This window comes from Neoarius graeffei, chromosome 28 (assembly GCF_027579695.1).
Source record: "Neoarius graeffei isolate fNeoGra1 chromosome 28, fNeoGra1.pri, whole genome shotgun sequence".
Lineage (NCBI taxonomy): Eukaryota > Metazoa > Chordata > Actinopteri > Siluriformes > Ariidae > Neoarius > Neoarius graeffei.
Window position 1 is genome coordinate 18,249,650 of NC_083596.1, and position 21,842 is coordinate 18,271,491.

General features: G+C 41.5%; 1 protein-coding gene across 1 annotated transcript in view; it reads left to right on the forward strand.

Moving 5' to 3' along the window:
- Positions 1-12,695: 12,695 nt before the first annotated feature.
- The window catches only part of pkn3 (protein kinase N3), a 47,631-nt gene continuing 38,484 nt past the window's right edge, over positions 12,696-21,842 (forward strand). The window contains exons 1-3 of the mRNA XM_060912468.1: positions 12,696-13,093; positions 20,674-20,950; positions 21,480-21,634. Coding sequence (XP_060768451.1) covers positions 13,073-13,093; positions 20,674-20,950; positions 21,480-21,634 — 453 coding nt within the window. The 5' untranslated portion in view covers positions 12,696-13,072. The remainder of the gene's footprint in view (positions 13,094-20,673; positions 20,951-21,479; positions 21,635-21,842) is intronic.

The window sequence follows — 21,842 nt, forward strand, 5'->3', positions numbered from 1 at the left end:
GTGGGCTCGCATTTCTTAACGTTTCAGAAAAGCGAGTTGGTTCCCAGCAGACGTGCCGGGTCAAAGAGTCGACTCACATTTAACATCTCAGAAATGAGAGTCAGTTCCCAGTGGAAGAGCTGAGTCAAAGAGTCGACTCGCATTTCTTGACGTTTCAGAAATGTGAGTCGGTTCCCAGTGGAAGAGCCGACTCAAAGAGCCACCTCGCATTTCTTAATGTTTCAGAAACGCGAGTCGGTTCCCAGCAGAAAGGCCGAGTCAAAGAGTCGACTCTCATTTCTTGACGTTTCAGAAATGTGAGTCGGTTCCCAGTGGAAGAGCCAACTCAAAGAGCCACCTCGCATTTCTTAAAGTTTCAGAAACGCAAGTTCATTCCCAGCAGAAAGGCCGAGTCAAAGAGTCGACTCACATTTCTTAACGTGTCAGAAGCGCGAGTCGGTTCCCAGCAGGAGGGCCGAGTCAAAGAGTCAACTCACATTTAACATCTCAGAAATGCGAGTCGGTTCTCAGCGGAAGAGTCGACTCGCATTTCTTAACGTTTCAGAAGCGCGAGTCGGTTCCCAGCAGGAGGGCCGAGTCAAAGAGTCAACTCACATTGAACATCTCAGAAATGCTAGTCGGTTCCCAGCGGAAGAGCCGACTCTCATTTCTTAACGTTTCAGAAACGTGAGTCGGTTCCCAGCAGGAGGGCCGAGTCAAAGAGTCAATTCGCATTTAACATCTCAGAAACGCGAGGAAGTGTCCAAGAGGAAGTGTCAAGTCAAAAAGTCGACTCGCATTTAACATCTCAGAAATGCGAGTCGGTTCCCAGCGGAAGAGGCGACTCAAAGAGTCGACTCGCATTTCTTAACGTTTCAGAAGTGCGAGTCGGTTCCCAGCAGGAGGGCCGAGTCAAAGAGTCAATTCGCATTTAACATCTCAGAAATGCGAGTCGGTTCCCAGCGGAAGAGCCGACTCAAAGAGTCGACTCGCATTTAACATCTCAGAAACGCGAGTCGGTTCCCAGCAGAAGAGCCGAGTCAAAGAGTCGGCTCGCATTTCTTAATGTTTCAGAAACGCGATTCGGTTCCCAGCGGAAGAGCCGACTCAGAGAGTCGACTCGCATTTAATATCTCAAGAAATGCGAGTTCGGTTCCGAGCGGAAGAGCCGAGTCAAAGAGTCGACTCGCATTTATAAACGTTTTAGAAATACGAGTCGGTTCCCAGCGGAAGAGCCGACTCTCATTTCTTAAAGTTTCAGAAACGCGAGTCGGTTCCCAGCGGAAGTGTTGAGTCAAAGAGTCGACTCGCATTTAACGTCTCAGAAATGCGAGTCGGTTCCCAGTGGAAAGGCCGAGTCAAAGAGTCGACTCGTTCGTTCGTGAATGACACGTCACTGGAAAAAAAAGCAAGCCTTCAAAAATCTGATTTAATTCCGACTCCATCTGACAGAAGAGTTTGGACTGAACTGATTTCCTTTCCAATTATTCTGTAACACGCATTCTCGGCTCTTATTTCAAGCAGATCCAGGATTACTCTCCTACATTGGCCATTTTGCAGGTTAATTTTAGAGGATAAATTTTCGAAATACCTGAGCTTTGATTTCGTCTAATCTGAAACAGTAAACTCCGGAGTTTGGTGAATCCCAGCCGTTACTTTCTGTCATGGAGCCCGGTTTGTTGCAGTTGTGAAATATTTTATTTATACCGCCCTCTAGTGGCCAAAGTTATGACAACACAAAATCTCGAACAGACCTCATGATTCTTACAAAAAGGAATCTGAAAATTATCACTCAGCAGATATTAAGCACATTATTCAGATGTGCAGCACCGGAATATTTGATTTATGTATTTATTTTCGCTCAATAAATACAAGTATCTATTTATTTTAGCTGTTAAAGTCATGAGAACTTTCTACCCACAAGAGCCAAACAGGGGTGGGTTTCCCAAAAGCATCGCAGCATTAGAGATCATCGTTAAATGATAGAGCGAGCAGCACAATACACACACTCTCTCTCTCTCTCTCTCTCTCTCTCCTAGTTAAGATGCTCTTAGCATTAAGAGGCTTTTGGGAAACCCGCCACAGTTCTGAAGTGGGCTAAAATGTAGAATTGAAATAATTCGCACCAGCACTTTTTCTTCATTTATTAAAATCGTACACATCCCATCATATATTGTGTGTGAATGTCATATCTGATAGCTTCTGTATTACATATACACTAACTGCCTGGAATTCAGCATTTTGACAGTGCACTAAGGGAAGAGCTCATTCAAAAGAAAAGAAAAGCTAAACTTAAGCTACAACCCCAAATCAGAAAAAGTTGGGATGGTATGGAAAATGCAAATTAAAAAAAGAAAGAAAAAAGTCTCATCTCATTATCTCTAGCCGCTTTATCCTGTTCTACAGGGTCGCAAGCAAGCTGGAGCCTATCCCAGCTGACTACGGGCGAAAGGCGGGGTACACCCTGGACAAGTCGCCAGGTCATCACAGGGCTGACACATAGACACAGACAACCATTCACACTCACATTCACACCTACGGTCAATTTAGAGTCACCAGTTAACCTAACCTGCATGTCTTTGGACTGTGGGGGAAACCGGAGCACCCGGAGGAAACCCACGCGGACACGGGGAGAACATGCAAACTCCGCACAGAAAGGCCCTCGCCGGCCACGGGGCTCGAACCCGGACCTTCTTGCTGTGAGGCGACAGCACTAACCACTACACCACCGTGCTGCCCTATATGTAAATACTTAATTAATTTAAATTTATCTAGAAGTTTTCCTCTATTTCTTTTCTCTGTTTATCTGTTATGATGCTGCTGGAATCTTAATTTCCCTGAGGGAACCCTCCCAAAGGGATCAATAAAGTTTTATCTACAACCCCGATTCCAAAAAAGTTGGGACAAAGTACAAATTGTAAATAAAAGCGGAATGCAATGATGTGGAAGTTTCAAAATTCCATATTTTATTCAGAATAGAACATAGATGACATATCAAATGTTTAAACTGAGAAAATGTATCATTTAAAGAGAAAAATTAGGTGATTTTAAATTTCATGACAACACCACATCTCAAAAAAGTTGGGACAAGGCCATGTTTACCACTGTGAGACATCCCCTTTTCTCTTTACAACAGTCTGTAAACGTCTGGGGACTGAGGAGACAAGTTGCTCAAGTTTAGGGATAGGAATGTTAACCCATTCTTGTCTAATTTAAGATTCTAGTTGCTCAACTGTCTTAGGTCTTTTTTGTCGTATCTTCCGTTTTATGATGCGCCAAATGTTTTCTATGGGTGAAAGATCTGGACTGCAGGCTGGCCAGTTCAGTACCCGGACCCTTCTTCTACGCAGCCATGATGCTGTAATTGATGCAGTATGTGGTTTGGCATTGTCATGTTGGAAAATGCAAGGGCTTCCCTGAAAGAGACATCGTCTGGATGGGAGCATATGTTGCTCTAGAACCTGGATATACCTTTCAGCATTGATGGTGTCTTTCCAGATGTGTAAGCTGCCCATGCCACACGCACTAATGCAACCCCATACCATCAGAGATGCAGGCTTCTGAACTGAGCGCTGATAACAACTTGGGTCGTCCTTCTCCTCTTTAGTCCGAATGACATGGCGTCCCTGATTTCCATAAAGAACTTCAAATTTTGATTCGTCTGACCACAGAACAGTTTTCCACTTTGCCACAGTCCATTTTAAATGAGCCTTGGCCCAGAGAAGACGTCTGCGCTTCTGGATCATGTTTAGATACGGCTTCTTCTTTGAACTATAGAGTTTTAGCTGGCAACGGCGGATGGCACGGTGAATTGTGTTCACAGATAATGTTCTCTGGAAATATTCCTGAGCCCATTTTGTGATTTCCAATACAGAAGCATGCCTGTATGTGATGCAGTGCCGTCTAAGGGCCCGAAGATCACGGGCACCCAGTATGGTTTTCCGGCCTTGACCCTTACGCACAGAGTTTCTTCCAGATTCTCTGAATCTTTTGATGATATTATGCACTATAGATGATGATATGTTCAAACTCTTTGCAATTTTACACTGTCGAACTCCTTTCTGATATTGCTCCACTATTTGTCGGTGCAGAATTAGGGGGATTGGTGATCCTCTTCCCATCTTTACTTCTGAGAGCCGCTGCCACTCCAAGATGCTCTTTTTATACCCAGTCATGTTAATGACCTATTGCCAATTGACCTAATGAGTTGCAATTTGGTCCTCCAGCTGTTCCTTTTTTGTACCTTTAACTTTTTCAGCCTCTTATTGCCCCTGTCCCAACTTTTTTGAGATGTGTTGCTGTCATGAAATTTCAAATGAGCATTTGGCATGAAATTTCAAAATGTCTCACTTTCGACATTTGATATGTTGTCTATGTTCAATTGTGAATACAATATCAGTTTTTGAGATTTGTAAATTATTGCATTCCGTTTTTATTTACAATTTGTACTTTGTCCCAACTTTTTTGGAATTGGGGTTGTAATCTAATCTAATCTAATCTAATCTAATATATAGGGCGGCACGGTGGTGTAGTGGTTAGTGCTGTCGCCTCACAGCAAGAAGGTCTGGGTTCGAGCCCCATGGCTGGCGAGGGCCTTTCTGTGCGGAGTTTGCATGTTGTCTACGTGGATTTCCTCCGGGTGCTCCAGTTTCCCCCACAGTCCAAAGACATGCAGGTTAGGTTAACTGGTGACTCTAAATTGACCGTAGGTGTGAATGGTTGTCTGTGTCTATGTGTCAGCCCTGTGATGACCTGGTGACTTGTCCAGGGTGTACCCTGCCTTTCGCCCGTAGTCAGCTGGGATAGGCTCCAGCTTGCCTGCGACCCTGTAGAACAGGATAAAGTGGCTAGAGATAATGAGATGAATATAGAATATATGAAAGTTTACCTTTTTGAATTAAATTATGAAAAAAAGGAACTTTTTCATGGTATTCTAATTTTTTGAGACGCACCAGTACACACACACACACACACACAATGAGGCAGTAGCCACAAAAATGAAGCGTAATCCAAAAATGAATAATTTAAAAATCACAGAAGTAAAATATACCAAGTAAACCTCCAAACCGAGGCTGACATACACATACTGTCACCATGACCGAATCTCTTATTTCTTGGAAATGGCCTGGTGCTAGAGCTCAGTGGAACACACTTTCCCTCTGTCACAGGGTTCTCAAAGTTTAGGGGAATAAAAGGGTATGAGGCAGAGAATAGGAGGGTACAATTAAAATGGCTGAAGCCCTTCACCGTGAGTGAGAAAAATGGAAAACTGGGTTTACCTGAGACACAATTTCAAGGCTTTTGGGGAGGAATTTCCAATTTATTGTAAACAGCAAAACAGAGTCGGTTTCTATTCGAGCTATTGAACAGACCATGGGCTCAGTCCAATTTTCCTGAGTCTTGTATTTTTTAAGGGAGATTGGTATAGATAGATTGATGAGATTATATCCAACTTTACAAGAAATATCATCGCCCACACACATTCACAGGTTTTGACATCTTTATCACTGATTTTTGCACTGCTCTTTTTAAATTTGTCATTCACTTCAGTTTCTGAATCTTTTTTTATTATGTTGGCACATGTCCACTGACTTAATGTCACTAGTAAAATTAATTGTCAGTTTAATAAAAATATCATTTCTCACTCACATCTCTCTCCTTTAGGATCACAAAGATACACATTCTAAGCTACATTATTATATTACAACATTCAAAATCCCAGATGACATCCAAGTCAGTTGTTTTCTATTAATCTCTTACGTTTTATGAGGGGGAAAACACCCGGGGGCTATCACCTGGAAACGGAGTTCCCTTTTTTCTTTTAACCGACCCCTGTATTACAGACGCTGCCAGATGTGCTCGGGGATGATCAGGGCTCTGAGTGTGCCTCCCCATGCCTGTTTTGTTCCTAAATCATCTTCATTGCTTGAAGAAGCTCAATCAATAATAATAATAATAATAATAATAAGTCAGTTTAGTCTGCACCACTGTTTGGTTCGTGCAAAGATAATGACACCCCTACACCTGGACGATTAAGATGCACTGTGATTGGTCAAAAGCTTGGTGCTCATGTGGTCATTATGTGTAGTCGAGTTTTATTCTTGGGTTTCAGTCAAGTGACTTTTCTTAGTGATTTCACTTCCAGTAAAACACCTGGTGGTCTAGCAAACCAAAACAGCTGCTGTAGTGCAAACAGCTAGTGATAACTTCGAGTACGCTCATAATCTAGAAACCGCTGCTCACTTTAGATATATTCAGGAGATTGCTATGTGCAATGGAATCGACCCCTACAGTCTGGGAAAGAAGGATCTGTGATACGATCTCAAACACTACCCTTCGGTCGAGTTCCCCGACATCTCGAACTATCTGGTGTTGCAGACGTCCTTCTACACCGCAAAACAGATGAAAGCGTGGAAGAGTATGGAGGCTTACAACTTTTTTGTACATGGCTGGGTAAAGGACCTCGCTATCAAGTCGCTGCCGAATGAATCCTGTATCGTTTTTGCCCGAAGCGTTTCGTTCGCGTCTTTACAACAAAGCGCTGCAAGTTGAAGTGTAAACAAACAACAGTTGACTCGATTCTCACTTGTGTTGGCTCTTATCTCTCAGGTAAATCATTCACAAAGATCATCAGGAACCCCTTTAAAAGACCTGGATCTTAGTTAAACAAGACGGAGAAGTGATCACGGTGTATGGCTGGGGAAGAATTTTGTCGCGACCTTCATGCATATACTATAGACTTTATTATTCGTGGTTGTTTTGATCTTGCTGAAAGACTTGTTGAAAAGACTGCAAGGACACTCTGTTAAAGAAAGCAAGACTTTTCAGTATGGTGGGCATCAAGTGAGCAGTAAACAAAGAAACAGCAGTGCTTCGTGACTAAAAAAAAAAAAAGTACCGTAAAATAATGACACATAGCAAGAAAAGTATTTGGGAAACACTAAGGCCATAGCTGAGAGGGAAATATAAACCTTTCACCAAGTGATCACTGCAAACTCAAGCATGCTTCGACTCGGCTCGCTTCGATTTGAGGTTCAAAATCTACCTTTCTCGACGTCTTTTTGTGAAATCCTGTGTTTGTTCACCCTTTTTTTAATTCGTTCACGGTGAACCCTGAAGAAACTTATCAGTTTCACACTTTGATCGATTCGAACAATGCAAGCTCAAGGCATTTTTCATGCAAGCAATACACCTTCTCCGTACAAACGCTTTGATAGACCACCAGCTAAAGTTTTGAATAACTAATGAGGCGGATGTGACCTCACGTGAAACCCAAGAATTGTTCACGTTCATTGTTTACACTCTGGCTTCCCAAAGTCTCTTCACTGGGGTTGGATTTCAGCAAACGGAGGGATTTCTATAAAAGATGACTTATGATCTCATCTCATCATCTCTAGCTGCTTTATCCTGTTCTCATCTCATTATCTCTAGCCGCTTTATCCTTCTACAGGGTCGCAGGCAAGCTGGAGCCTATCCCAGCTGACTATGGGCGAAAGGCGGGGTACACCCTGGACAAGCCGCCAGGTCATCACAGGGCTGACACAGAGACACAGACAACCATTCACACTCACATTCACACCTACGGTCAATTTAGAGTCACCAGTTAACCTAACCTGCATGTCTTTGGACTGTGGGGGAAACCGGAGCACCCGGAGGAAACCCACGCGGACACGGGGAGAACATGCAAACTCCACACAGAAAGGCCCTCGCCGGCCATGGGGCTCGAACCCAGGACCTTCTTGCTGTGAGGCGACAGCGCTAACCACTACACCACCATGCCACCCAGTACTCAACATAATGGTATTAAATAAAAATTTCACTCTGTATGGGGTATCTTTTGACTTGAAAAAAGCATAGAAAAATTGCCCATGTTTACCTCTGAACGCAAAATCTTTTATGAGGAAAGAAAAGTCAGTAATGGAGTTACGTCAGAAAAAACGAACTTTCATTTCTTAAAATTCAAACCAAGATTTCTCTGACGCGACATTGCTGTAATCAGGGTGATGATTATTTAATCTGGTTTTCAGTCCATTTTGCATTGGATTCCATACTTTAGCGATATCACTGAGCTGACAAGGCTATCTTAATAATTCCATAATTTTGGCCTCTCTGCTGAAGAATTGCCCATTTACAAATCATTGTTTTCAGTTTTAATTTCAGTATACTGTCCCAGCTTTCTCTGATTTGGGGTTGTATACAACCACAACATTTAATGCAAAGCCAACTGACCTTTTCGGATGGTATTGCAAAATGTGTGTGTAAGTGTTTTAGTATTGAAAAGAAGGCATTGGTATGACTGGGACTGAGTAAATATTAGCTTTCCTGATAACATAAAATAAAGCATAGGAACATAATGCAGCACTTGACTCTGAGACCCAAGACTATAGAGAGCTTATCAAATAGCCTATCAAATGCAGCTGCTTTGTGTGCCTTAGCATGGGATTGAGACTCAGCAAGAAGGTTCTGGGTTCGAGTCCAGCAGCCAACAGGGGCCTTTCTGTGTGGAGTTTGCATGTTGTCTGTGTGGGTTTCCTCCGGGTGTTCCGGTTTCCCTCACAGTTCAAAAGACATGCAGATTAAGTACAATGGGGCCACCGTAATTGGCGCAAGCTGTAGTGGTTTCCCAGCCATAAAGTATGTAGATATATATCTTGCTATGGCAAAGCTATACCAACTTTACCAACAATAAGGGATTGAGACTAAAATAGCTTAAAATTCATGTCAGTTTGGAATATCTGGATCATATGTGGATAAAAGTTTGTATCCTAACTCTCCATGCAAACAAACAGAACTCACTTTAAGATAAATATAAATATGGAAACTCACCTCACTTATTAGGCACACCTAGTTTGTATCCAGCTTGGCCATTTTATCAAGTGAACCTATCATATATTGTCGGTGCACTTTGTAGTGAGGTATCCTCTACGCTCTCTAACATGGAAAGGAACCACCATTGATCAGATATCGGTTAGTTGGTGGCCTATTCTCAAGACATTTCACACTCAGGTCTGAGAAACTGAACAGACTACAGTCAAAAATGATGCAAGGAATAATATCACTGACCAGGTAGTGTGAAGCAAATGTACTGTTACCACCCAAAATATCCATCCATGCATCCATCCATTATCTGTAGCCGCTTCTACAGGGTCGCAGGCAAGCTGGAGCCTATCCCAGCTGACTATGAGCGAGAGACGGGGTACACCCTGGACAAGTTTCCAGGTTATCGCAGGGCTGACACACAGAGACAAACAGTCATTCACACTCACATTCACACCTACGGTCAATTTAGAGCCACCAATTAACCTAACCTGCAAGTCTTTGAACTGTGGGGGAAACCGGAGCACCCGGAGGAAACCCACGCAGACACGGAGAGAACATGCAAACTCCACACAGAATGGCCCTCGCTGGCCGCTGGGCTCGAACCCAGGACGTTCTTGCTGTGAGGCGACAGTACTAACCACTACACCACCGTGCCGCCCCCACCCAAAATAATTAATTAAAAATAATAAAGTATGAATTATCTTACAGTAACATCCAGTACATCCCAAAGTGTTTTCTTTGCCAGTGATTAAATTTTTTAACACTGACTAATGAATGGTACATTATACTTCTTCATCATTTATATTTATTAATATTGTGGAACATCCACCAGAAAGTTAGGTCCTGTTATCAATAAAATCACTCAGGGAATGTTATCATTCCCCCACCATGCAGCCTTTCTTTTTTCTCTCTTTTGGAGTTAATAAGACAAAAAAAAATTTCCAAGACCACAAAACACAGATGTGTGTTCTAGAGGTTTTCTTGTGGTGGAAAACTTGCTGACTGCTCAAAGCACTGACACTCAACCTCCTTACAGAAAACTTCACCATATCAAAGATCCATTCCATCCATCCATTATCTGTAACCACTTATCCTGTGCAGGGTCACGGACAAGCTGGAACCTATCCCAGAGGTGCGAGAGGTGGGGTACACCCTGAACAAGTCACCAGATCATCGCAGGGCTGACACAGAGAGACAAACAACCATTCACACCTACTGTCAGTTTGGAGCCGCCAGTTAGCCTAACCTGCATGTCTTTGGACTGTGGGGAAACCAGAGCACCCGGAGGAAACCCACACAGACACGAGGAGAACATGCAAACTCCACACAGAAAGGCCCCCATCAGTTACTGGTCTCGAACCCAGAACCTTCTTGCTGTGAGGCGACAGTGCAAACCACTACACCATCGTGCCATCCCATATTAAAGATATGTTTTTCTTTCTTAAATAACAATGTTTTCTTAATCCTTTATTATTAGGCTTAGATCATGTGAAGCATCCATCATATACAATACTGTACAAAAGCCATTGGCACATGCAAAGTAATCCTGCAAAGCAAATATGCCTTGAAAAATAATGAAGTTAAATATTTCTACATACAAAATACTCTAGTAAACATTAATAAACGAAACAAAATCAATATTTGGTCTGATGACCCTTTGTAGTCAAAATAGTACTCTCAGGTACAGTGTGCGCAGCTTTATCAGGAAATGAGCTGTCGGTTTTACTGAGCATCTTCCAGAACCAGTAACAGTTCTTCTGGACACTTTGTCACACTTGCTTCTTATTTTTGTCGCAAAAACTGGTAGCCTTCATTATGTTTTCTTTTTTTAATCTGAAAAGTGGTGTAATGGTTAGCACCGTTGCCTCCCAGCAAGAAGTTTCTGGGTTCGAGCCCAGCAGCCGACAGGGGCCTTTCTGTGTGGAGTTTGCATGTTGTCTGTGTGGGTTTCCTCCGGGTGTTCCGGTTTCCCTCACAGTTCAAAAGGCATGCAGATTAAGTACAATGGGGCCACCGTAATTGGCGCAAGCTGTAGTGGTTTCCCAGCCATAAAGTATGTAGATATATATCTTGCTATGGCAAAGCTATACCAACTTTACCAACAATAAGGGATTGAGACTAAAATAGCTTAAAATTCATGTCAGTTTGGAATATCTGGATCATATGTGGATAAAAGTTTGTATCCTAACTCTCCATGCAAACAAACAGAACTCACTTTAAGATAAATATAAATATGGAAACTCACCTCACTTATTAGGCACACCTAGCTGGTGTCCAGCTTGGCCATTTTATCAAGTGAACCTATCATATATTGTCGGTGCACTTTGTAGTGAGGTATCCTCTACGCTCTCTAACATGGAAAGGAACCACCATTGATCAGATATCGGTTAGTTGATGGCCTATTCTTAAGACATTTCACACTAAGGTCTGAGAAACTGAACAGACTACAGTCAAAAATGATGCAAGGTAGTGTGAAGCAAATGTACTGTTACCACCCAAAATATCCATTCATCCATTACCTGTAGCCGCTTACCCTGTTCTACAAGGTCGTAGGCAAGCTGGAGCCTATCCCAGCTGACTATGGGCAAGAGGCGGGATACACCCTGAACAAGTCACCAGGTTATCACACCACTGACACATAGAGACAAACAGCCATTCACACTCACACCTATGGTCAATTTAGAGCCACCAATTACCCTAACCTGCATAGCTTTGGACTGTGGGGGAAACCGGAGCACCCGGAGGAAACAACAGACAACACGCAAACTCCACACAGAAAGGCCCTTGTCGGCCACTGGGCTCGAACGCAGAACCTTCTTGCTGTGAGGCAACAGTGCTAACCACTACACCACCGTGCCACCCTTAATGTAGGAATCCATCCATCCATTATCTGTAGCCACTTATCCTGTCCTATCCCAGCTGACTATGGGCGAGAGGCGGGGTACACCCTGGACAAGTCACCAGGTCATCGCAGGGCTAACACATACTGTAGACACAGACAACCATTCACACTCACATTCACACCTACGGTCAATTTAGAGCCACCAATTCGCCTAACCTGCATGCCTTTGGACTGTGGGGGAAACCGGAGCACCTGGAGGAAACCCATGCGGACACAGGGAGAGCATGCAAACTCCGCACAGAAAGGCCCTCGTCAGCCGCTGGGCTCGAACCCAGGACCTTCTTGCTGTGAGGCGACAGTGCTAACCACTACACCACCATAATGTCTCTCATTCTCATCTCATTATCTCTCGCCGCTTTATCCTGTTCTACAGGGTCGCAGGCAAGCTGGAGCCTATCCCAGCTGACTACGGGCGAAAGGCGGGGTACACCCTGGACAAGTCACCAGGTCATCACAGGGCTGACACATAGACACAGACAACCATTCACATTCACACCTACGGTCAATTTAGAGTCACCAGTTAACCTAACCTGCATGTCTTTGGACTGTGGGGGAAACCGGAGCACCCGGAGGAAACCCACGCGGACACGGGGAGAACATGCAAACTCCACACAGAAAGGCCCTCGTCAGCTGCTGGGCTCGAACCCAGGACCTTCTTGCTGTGAGGCGACAGCGCTAACCGCTACACCACCATAATGTAGGAATCATAAAATAAAAATCTATAACAAAGTTTGTACTTAAAAAAAAAAAAATAGGGTGCCTGTAGACTTTCGCACAGTACTGGCGAGTCCCTGTGAATGAGTTGTTACTATAGCAACCATGACTTTATAACCAGCGCATTAATAGTCGACATGAACTTGTGAATTGAATTATATTGCTTTACACTATATTGCTATGCAAAACAATCAACACCTTCTGACCAATCAGATTCGAGAATTCAACAGCGCTCCTAATCAGCTAATTTACATAAACCCGCCTCCAAACTAGGAAAATACTAGTATTCATTGGGCTGTGTTTATGATTGACATGTACTGGAGCCAATCATTTTCCAGGGAGCTGTCAGTGGAATTTCAAACCTCAGGAAAACGGAAACTTTCCAAAGTACCGGTATCAGTCAGTCTGTCTGTCTGTTGGTTAGTCGTAGCCTCGGTCCTGGAGAGGCAGTTAATGGTTGGGAAATGTAGGAGAGGTTTAAGTTTAATCATGTTTGGTGTTATTTAACCACGACTAAGTTAGCCCGGAGGACGGGTTCTCTTTAAGATAGGTAACTTAGTCACTTAACAAATAAACCGAAACCTGCTGCTTGACGCTTTTCCTCCCTCACACAGGAGAGAGAGAGAGAGAGAGAGAGAGAGAGACAGACAGACAGACATGGCGGGTGTAATACTTCAGGTAAGAGCAATTAAGCTGCTTTGGGTATCAGTGTGTGGAGGAAAAAATGTTAATTTGCTTATGAATATTTACTGAAACATTAACTTTGACTAGCATGTTAGCAGGCTAGGAAAGGTTAGCTCACCTAGCTGCCCTAAAACTCTTGATACACTGTTGGTCATTAACATAAACTTTTTTCTAAATATATGGTTGTAAGTTATACAAAATCATATTCATATTGATGCATAGGTATTGCTTTATTTATTACAACAACTGTACAAATTTTTTTAACTCATTTGAAGTTGTTTTTAACGCAAAAACAGTTTCCTCTGTCTTAACTCTTTTTTTTTTTTTTTTTATTTATATTCATTTAGCTCTGTGTGTGTGTGTGTGTGTTTAGTAACATCATTGTTAGTTGTCTATTGTTGTAGATGATTTTCCTTTCAGTCCTAGGACTGATGGGCCAAACCTGGAATTAATTTATAATATTATTATTATTATTATTATTATTATTATTTTTTTTTTTTAAGGAAAATTTTTAGGGGGGAAACAACTTTTTAAAGCAAATTGATGCTCAATCCTATTTCCCAGTAACTCCAGTTGGATTTAAAGTGCCATTCCACCATTGGATGTATTCTTTGGCATAAAATACAATATATTTTATGACAACATGACTAGACAGAGAAATCTTTTAGCTTCAAAATGATATATCAAACATAATTTTTTGACAACGACAAGTATATTAATTTTGCGACCAAAGTCACCTACCCTTTTAATTTCCGCGCGGTAGTGAAACGTGATGTCATCGGCAGGTTCCCCTTCTTGTGTACGACGTGGCACAGATTATCAGCAATGGCGGATAGAACGCGATTTCCACTTGTCGATTGCTGTGCCGATATTCACCATCGACCGTCTCCTTTGGGCATCACTTGCTATTTTCCTTCGCTTCTTTTCCGAAGCTGACAATCGCGTTCTATCCGCCGTTGCTGATAATCTGTGCCACGTCACACATGACGTGGTACACAAGAAGGGGAACCTGCCAATGACATCACGTTTCACTACAGTGCGGAAATTAAAGGGTAGGTGACTTTGGTCGCAAAATTAATATACTTGTCGTTGTCAAAAAATTATGTTTGATATATCATTTTGAAGCTAAAAGATTTCTCTGTCTAGTCATGTTGTCATAAAATATATTGTATTTTATGCCAAAAAAATACATCCAATGGTGGAATGGCACTTTAAGGGAACACCATGCACTAAATATGCTTGTCTAGAGCAGGTTTTTTTTTTTTTCTTTTCGTTACACTGCCCATGTCTCTTTGTACAGTTGTCATTTTCAGGACTGTTTGTATTTGTTGAGATCTCGTCAGTAAGAAGTCCTTTCTGAATTTTCAAGTCCAACAGGTCTGACAAGCACCGGCTTCCTCTTGTTCGGATTGTTTGTTTTTACTTCCTCAGGTTTTCCCTTGACACTTGAATCAGATCTATTCTATGTCCAGTCTAAGCTTTGTTTTCTGTAAAACATCTCTAAACTGTGTTTACACATCTTAAACCAGTACCTTGTGCTTTAAAAATAAAAGCCCTTATTTAGGCTCCGTTCACTCACTATTACAATTTTCTGTGATTGCAGGAGTGGGAAAAATGCTAAAAACATTTAGTCATGGTTTGATTTTGATTTAAATCAGGGCATACACGGTACACCTTATATACGCATGATCAGATATGTGTGCTACGGGTAAAGATTCAATCAGTAACATGATTTTGGGCTTTAGATAGTATTGTGTAATCTGTACTAATAATAATGTGCATTATCACACGAGACTGCTGTTGGCATGTCCCTCGTCTCGCCTTTGTAACACTGGCTGACCGACTCCGTCACAAGAAGGTGGCTCGGCCACAGGGGCCTTTGAGGCAAAGCTACGTGATATACGGTACCAGTCAAAAGTTTGTACACCCCTAAACATTCATATGCTTTTCTGTATTTTGACTATTTTCTACATTTATAGAGCAATATTGAAGAAGGCATCACGGTTATGAAATAATATATGGAATTATGTGGTAAACAGTGTTTAAAAATATTTTAGATTCTTAAAAGTATCCACTGTTTACCTTGACGCTGTGCACACTATTGTCATGATCTTAACCAGCTTCGTGAGGTAGGCACCTGGAATGCTTTTCAGTTAACAGGCGTGTCTCGTCAAAGTTAATTTCTTGCCTTCTTGATATGTTTGAGATCCAACAGTAAATGGTCCTATTCCACAACTGTACTAATCCATATTAGGTCAAGAACCACTCAAACAAGTAAAGAGAAACGACATCCATCATTAAGACATGAAGTGGCTTTTAATTAATAATAAAAACAGCAGCGATGAAGAACTAGGTGTGTCCAAACTTTAGACTGGTACTGTATGCATTTTGTTCAACAAATGTTTAATCTAAAGCCCTCGTTCACAACTCCATACATCTTAAATTCTGTCAAAATACTAAATACTGCTTTTGAGTAACCAGTGACTTTTAAATGTTGCTATTTGACCCATTAAAACCATTGTTCTACTGATTTGCTGATCTTGTGAGATGTGAGGGCGTGCTCACTGATGCATTTAACTCCAGAGTTGTTATTGCACCGATTCAAACTGCAGCAAGCACTTAGAGAGGCACTTTGGGACAGGACTCACTCTGCCCCATGCTCACTCTTAACATTTTCAGTGAAGGAGGCGCAGCGGACAGAACGATTTATGATAGAGTTGCTAGGGTTGAAGTTGTTGCACCAAATTGGGTTCGTTTAAAAATACCTCACGGCTGCAAGCATCACGTGGTACAGCAAGTAATCCGAATGAAATCTTGTAGGTTTCCTCAATTACAAAAAAAAATGTAATGCAAAGATTGAGAGAGGGATAGGAGGGTTATGGATTGGATAATGTTCATACATCAGAAATACACGTCCACCACCATGGCGACTGTTTCATGTACAAAGGCTGAGAAAAGGAAGAAAAAGGTGTTTTCCATTGCCTGAGTTCCAATGCATTTGGGCTAGGTTCAGGTCATTTGTGTGGTTTTTGTCTCGCCTGCATCGCAGTTTTGCTAGACTTGGCGGTCACTTTCCCTGACGTCCGTCTGTCTGTAAAAACTTCGACATTTTCAAATATCTCCAGAAGTAAAGGTGATCCTGTGCCCATACTGCATATGGATATTTGCCATGAGGAGGAGGGCCTCTACCCCAGGGGTGAATATTTTATTTATTTATTTTTAATTTTGATCTATGATGGAAAAATTTGACAAAGTCAACCTTGTTCAAATATTTCCAAAAGTAATGGTGATCCTGTGTCCGTACTGCATATGTGTATTCTACCCCGGGGGTGAATTGTTTTCATTTCGACCTTTTGCTGAAAAATTTCACCAAAAACTTCATTTTCATATAGGGCCTCCGATTTTCCGCGATCGTGGAAAACGGATGGAAATTGGGGTCAGAAATGATTCCATTCTATGGAGCCCCTCTGGTGACATGGGTGAAAAAAAAAATATTCCGTGGCCACAAGTTAATAACGCGTGGGAACGAGATCCTATTCCATGGCCACGAGCGTGGGGACGAGATGATTATTGGGTGGCCACAAATTAATAACACGTGGCCACGAGATGATTCAAGTTCTAGCCTGATGGGATGATGTCCAGTTTTTGAGCGGCCGTCAATTGTGCAATAAATACAGGATTTATCCTGTATGATGAAATCTATAACTTCCCCGAGGTCAGCATATTGTCTACGTTTGAGCCTGTGCTTTTTGAGCAGCCGAATTAAGTGTCTCTTGCTCAGAATTACTCCATGTCTAACTGCAAGTGACTTAAGGATATCATTATAATTCATTCCTAGATTAAAATAAAACGAAATCAGATCAAACTTGTCCATATTTGCGGCTGAAGCTACTGATGCCAGAAAGTCAACAGTCTCAGTGATGAAATGACTAACACTTCTCGTGGCCACCTAATAATCACCTCGTTCCCACGCATTAAACAAGTCTTGGCCACGGAATAGGATCTTTTTCCCACGCGTTATTAACGCGTGGCCACGGAATATTTTCAAGCACAAAGGAACTCCTAATGCTGTATTATAATGGTGATCTTGAAGGCAGATTTTGAACAGTCAGATTTCCATTAGTAGTGCACCAAGGCTTTTCAGTTTAACATTATATAATAGCAACTGATTATTTTCATGATTTAATGGTTTGTTCTTAAGTAAGAAGTTATGTTCCAAAGAATGATTTTCTATATAGAGTTTGAAGACTTGTGCATTATTAAATGAACAATTTACAGGCAAAATGTAAATTAAACTAATAGAGTTAACTGTTAAATAATTTGAATCATTTAAAGTATATATTAAATGGACACTGTCACACACTTTGTTAGACCTGTCGTTGCACTGAAAACATTGTAAGCATAACAACGAATAAAAGTTTGAAAAACATGGATAAAATGATAACTGAGATTTTTATTTAAATGTACATGTATAAAGAGTAAGGATAACCATAAAAGTATTAATATACAATATGAAGTTTTAAAGAAAATAGCAGGAGCCAGTCAACAATCAAGTTAACAGCACTAATTAATTACAGTCTTAAATAAATGAAAGACACATTTTCAGTGAAGTGAAATTTAGTGTTGATTCTAAAGTGCATTAAGATATTAGACTGTGTACAGAAAGTTTAAAGCTTTATATGAAGTTGTACTACAGCAGGCCAGTAAAGCAGGATCACAGGGATAGATGCACAAGGACAACAGACGTGCAGATGCCTCCCAACACCAGTTACCTGAAACATAAAATTTCATGCATTTATTACATGTACTTAAGAATTCTGATTCTGAATTATGTATTTTATATGTTGAAAATCTAAAAATGCCAATTTAGTTGTCATTTGAGCATTTATCTGAAACGGAATTAGCCATTCTCTGAAACGGAATTTAATGTTTTTTGAAACGGAAAATAGGAGGCTCCATTCATATATCTCCAAAAGTAATGAAGACCACATTTTAACATCCACCCTAAAGAGGCCTTCTCCCCCAGGTTTTTTTTTTTTTTAAATGTGAACTTTAATCTTTCGTCTTAATGCAGTGTGAAATTGTTTGCTTAGTTCTGAGCAGGCGAAACTTTGCTGTGCTTCTGATTTGAGATGTAGTTGGGATGGATATTTTGCTGAAACTTGGCAACCCTGGTTAATGATTTTTAGCTTTTCTGTGCGCGACTCATTTGTCAACAAGAAACACGCCTGCTAGATAAAATGCTGTTGCATAAAAGGTACGTCTCTAAAAATTTCTCAAAGCAAGCTGCCAAACAGTTTCCTGGATGTTTGTACGTTGTTTATCTTCATCTGCCTGTGAAAGGGTTACTCAAAATTATTTCGGTAGTATTAATGTGATTAAGCCTCGTGAATTGTTTGAGGCTCTTTTTAGCTATATTGAATGTCTGCAGAACAAGTTAGTTCCTCTTATCAGTTATCCATTTCCTCACCAGCCTCTTTTTCCCATCGCTCTTAATCAAGTCACGTTTTGTCACATAGTTATACAAACTACATTGTGTAGTGAAATGTTTAGTTGCCAAAAATAAGTAAAATTAGATCTCTAAAATCTTCATAAAGGAAAATAGAAATGTAGTGTAAAAAAAAAAAAAAAGAATGAGAAGATTGATGCACTGTATTGGTGCCTTGAGCTGTATTTAAGCAGTACAGGAAGTATATAGATGCAAATTAACATCAATCTTAAATCCTGAAGACTTTCCCGAGACAGAAAACTTACTGTTACACAATGTTTTTGCTGGATACTCTTTTTTTAAAAAAAAAAATGTTAAATGTCGTCTTGCAGAAATTCTCTCCTCTAATTTGGCCTCGCTAGTTCTCACTCACTGGCTCCAAACCTGGGAGGATGAGGACTAACGGCTGCTTCCTCTCAGACGCAACTTTGAAACTTTTCAAAGTGCCATCTGCCCTCTTCCACATCCATAAGCTCACAGATGCTCACAATTGGCTTATGTCACTGTTGTGATTGGCAGAAGAGAGAGTGAGGCCATCCCTTCCAGTGAAAGAGCACAGCCAGTTTTGCTCTCTCGACTTCTGGCCACAGATGGAGTCAAACGTAAGATGTCCTGAAAATAAAGTAAACGCTTTTTTTGGTTCCATACGAGAATCCTTTTTTGAATAAATTCAAACTACCACATTGGTGTAATTTATTTCCTTTTTTCCACACATGATGTATATGTACATGGAGATGTTTGAATGCAACTTCGTACAGATGATCAGCAGTTAGCCTTCAATCGAGGCGTTGTTTGTCACTAAGATTAACTTGGTTTGTAACTCGAGGACAGCGGGCATATTCAACATGTCAAATATTCAGAGTCAGTGATTTTGCTATCTTACTAGGGCATGTTCTATGCCACCTCCCCCATAGTTTGGGAAATCAGGGAGTGATGTAGTGAGTAGCTGGTTGGCGTAAGTCGTGATAAAGTTCACTCATGTACAGAATCAAATTATATGGTTGCATTCTGACTTTACACAAAATCTGTGTATTTTTTTATCTGCTTTTGATGGTCCAAAAGAGAGAAAAGATGTGTGTGTGTGTGTGTGTGTGAGAGCACACCGATTGTACACTGGAGTGAGAGTTTGTTTTATTCTGAGAAATTTTATAAATGCGGTTTTTGCTCATGAATGTTCTGTAGATCACATTTTACTGGAAAACATCTTTATGAGCTGTGTGGCTTAACAAATGTATTTATTTGGGTTTTGTATTTTTATTTTCTTTATTTAAAGATGACCACTACTATTGTCCAGAGTCCACATCGCCTCGTTTGTTTAGTTTATTTTATTGCATAGTTTGAGGCTGGAAGTTAAATACAGAACTAGAGGAAAATACGACATTGTTTTGTTCACACCTAATTGTGCTAAACCCTCAATTTATAAAGTTAATGGTACTTTTTATTTTTTTAAATGCAGTGTGGGAATAAAATACCCACAAAAATAATTTTTGCTGTGTCCAGCCTTATCCTTCCTGACCTGGTCACGTACATTTGCACAAAGCAAGCATGTTTGTTCACGCCCACTGCCCAAAAACTTGAAAAGTATCCCTTTTAAGGTACATTTTAGAACAGATTTAAAAAAATGATTAATAGTGAGGGCGGCACGGTGGTGTAGTGGTTAGCGCTGTCGCCTCACAGCAAGAAGGTCCGGGTTCAAGCCCCGTGGCCGGCGAGGGCCTTTCTGTGCGGAGTTTGCATGTTCTCCCCGTGTCCGCGTGGGTTTCCTCCGGGTGCTCCGGTTTCCCCCACAGTCCAAAGACATGCAGGTTAGGTTAACTGGTGACTCTAAATTGAGCGTAGGTGTGAATGTGAGTGTGAATGGTTGTCTGTGTCAGTCCTGTGATGACCTGGCGACTTGTCCAGGGTGTACCCCGCCTTTCGCCCGTAGTCAGCTGGGATAGGCTCCAGCTTGCCTGCGACCCTGTAGAACAGGATAAAAGCGGCGAGAGATAATGAGATGAGATTAATAGTGAGTTAACTATGGGCAATAATGTGATTAATCACAATTAAATATTTTGACAGTCCTATATCTCGTACGTTTTTGTAGCCCAGCTGCTTGCGGGGACTGCCTGAGGGCGACTTGCTTGACCCGGTGTTCCAGCAGCGGCTAGAAGACGCCCGTGGTCTGCTCAGGCAGGAGATCCAGCGGGAACTGAAGATCAAAGAGGCAGCAGAGCGGATGCGCCGTGCTGTCACCAACAAGAAGAGCGCAGCTGACGTGGAGGGCCAACTACGCGCCTCCACTCGCAAGCTGGAGCAGCTTCACTGGGAGCTTCAGGAGCTGAATGCCCACGCCATGGCTACAGAGAGAGAGACCACCACAGGTGACGTGTTGGGTATATAATGCCGTATAAACTGTTCATTTTTATAAATCCAAGTTGCCAGTGCTGCACACAATCCTCCTTCGTTCTGAAATGACCGTTTAATCTTAGAGGTCCTGTTTTGCTTGTTATAATTAATGTGGCTACTTAATTGTTTCCTGCTGGGTTGTATAGTTAGCTGAAATATTTTTGGTTGGTCATAACATGAACACTACCACTTGTGGAAGCTGAATAAATATTGGACAGGAACAGTGTTTTAACCATATTTTTCCTTCTTAAAAACTTCTTCTCAGAACCAAGCAATTGTTTGAGCTTGGAATTGTGGTTTAAATGACTTCTCAGTACCTGCCGCAGGGAATAACAAAAGCAGTGTTCCTTTTTATTGATTTCATATTTCAGAGAAAGTTTTCAATATGGAGTTATACTGATTTAATCAAATTATTAGTTTTGCTTAGGGCTCAGTTATTTTTCGTTTATAACTTCCTTCGATTAGCTATCCTTGGCTGTTTTTTTTTTTTTTTTTTTCCTGCAGATGCTGCCATTTCTCCAGACCCATGCCACTGGGAGGACTCCACGTCACCTCTGGGCAATCGCATCCGCACCCTGAGGAAGCAGCTCAACATGGAGCTGAAGGTGAAGCAAGGAGCCGAGAACATCATCCAGACGTATGCCAGCAGTTCAGTCAAGGTGAGGAGCTCCTGCAGCATCTCGTCCACTTTGCCCTTCAGCGCTATAGTGCCTTGATGGAAAGCACGCGCCCATGCTTCTGGTTATCAGCTCTGGGTCTGTATTAGACGTTAAGTTTTCGTATGTTTTCCAATCTGATAGATGTATTTTCTGCTTTTATTGTGCATGATGTTGACTGACATTACTGTAATAAGTTAACACATGTAAA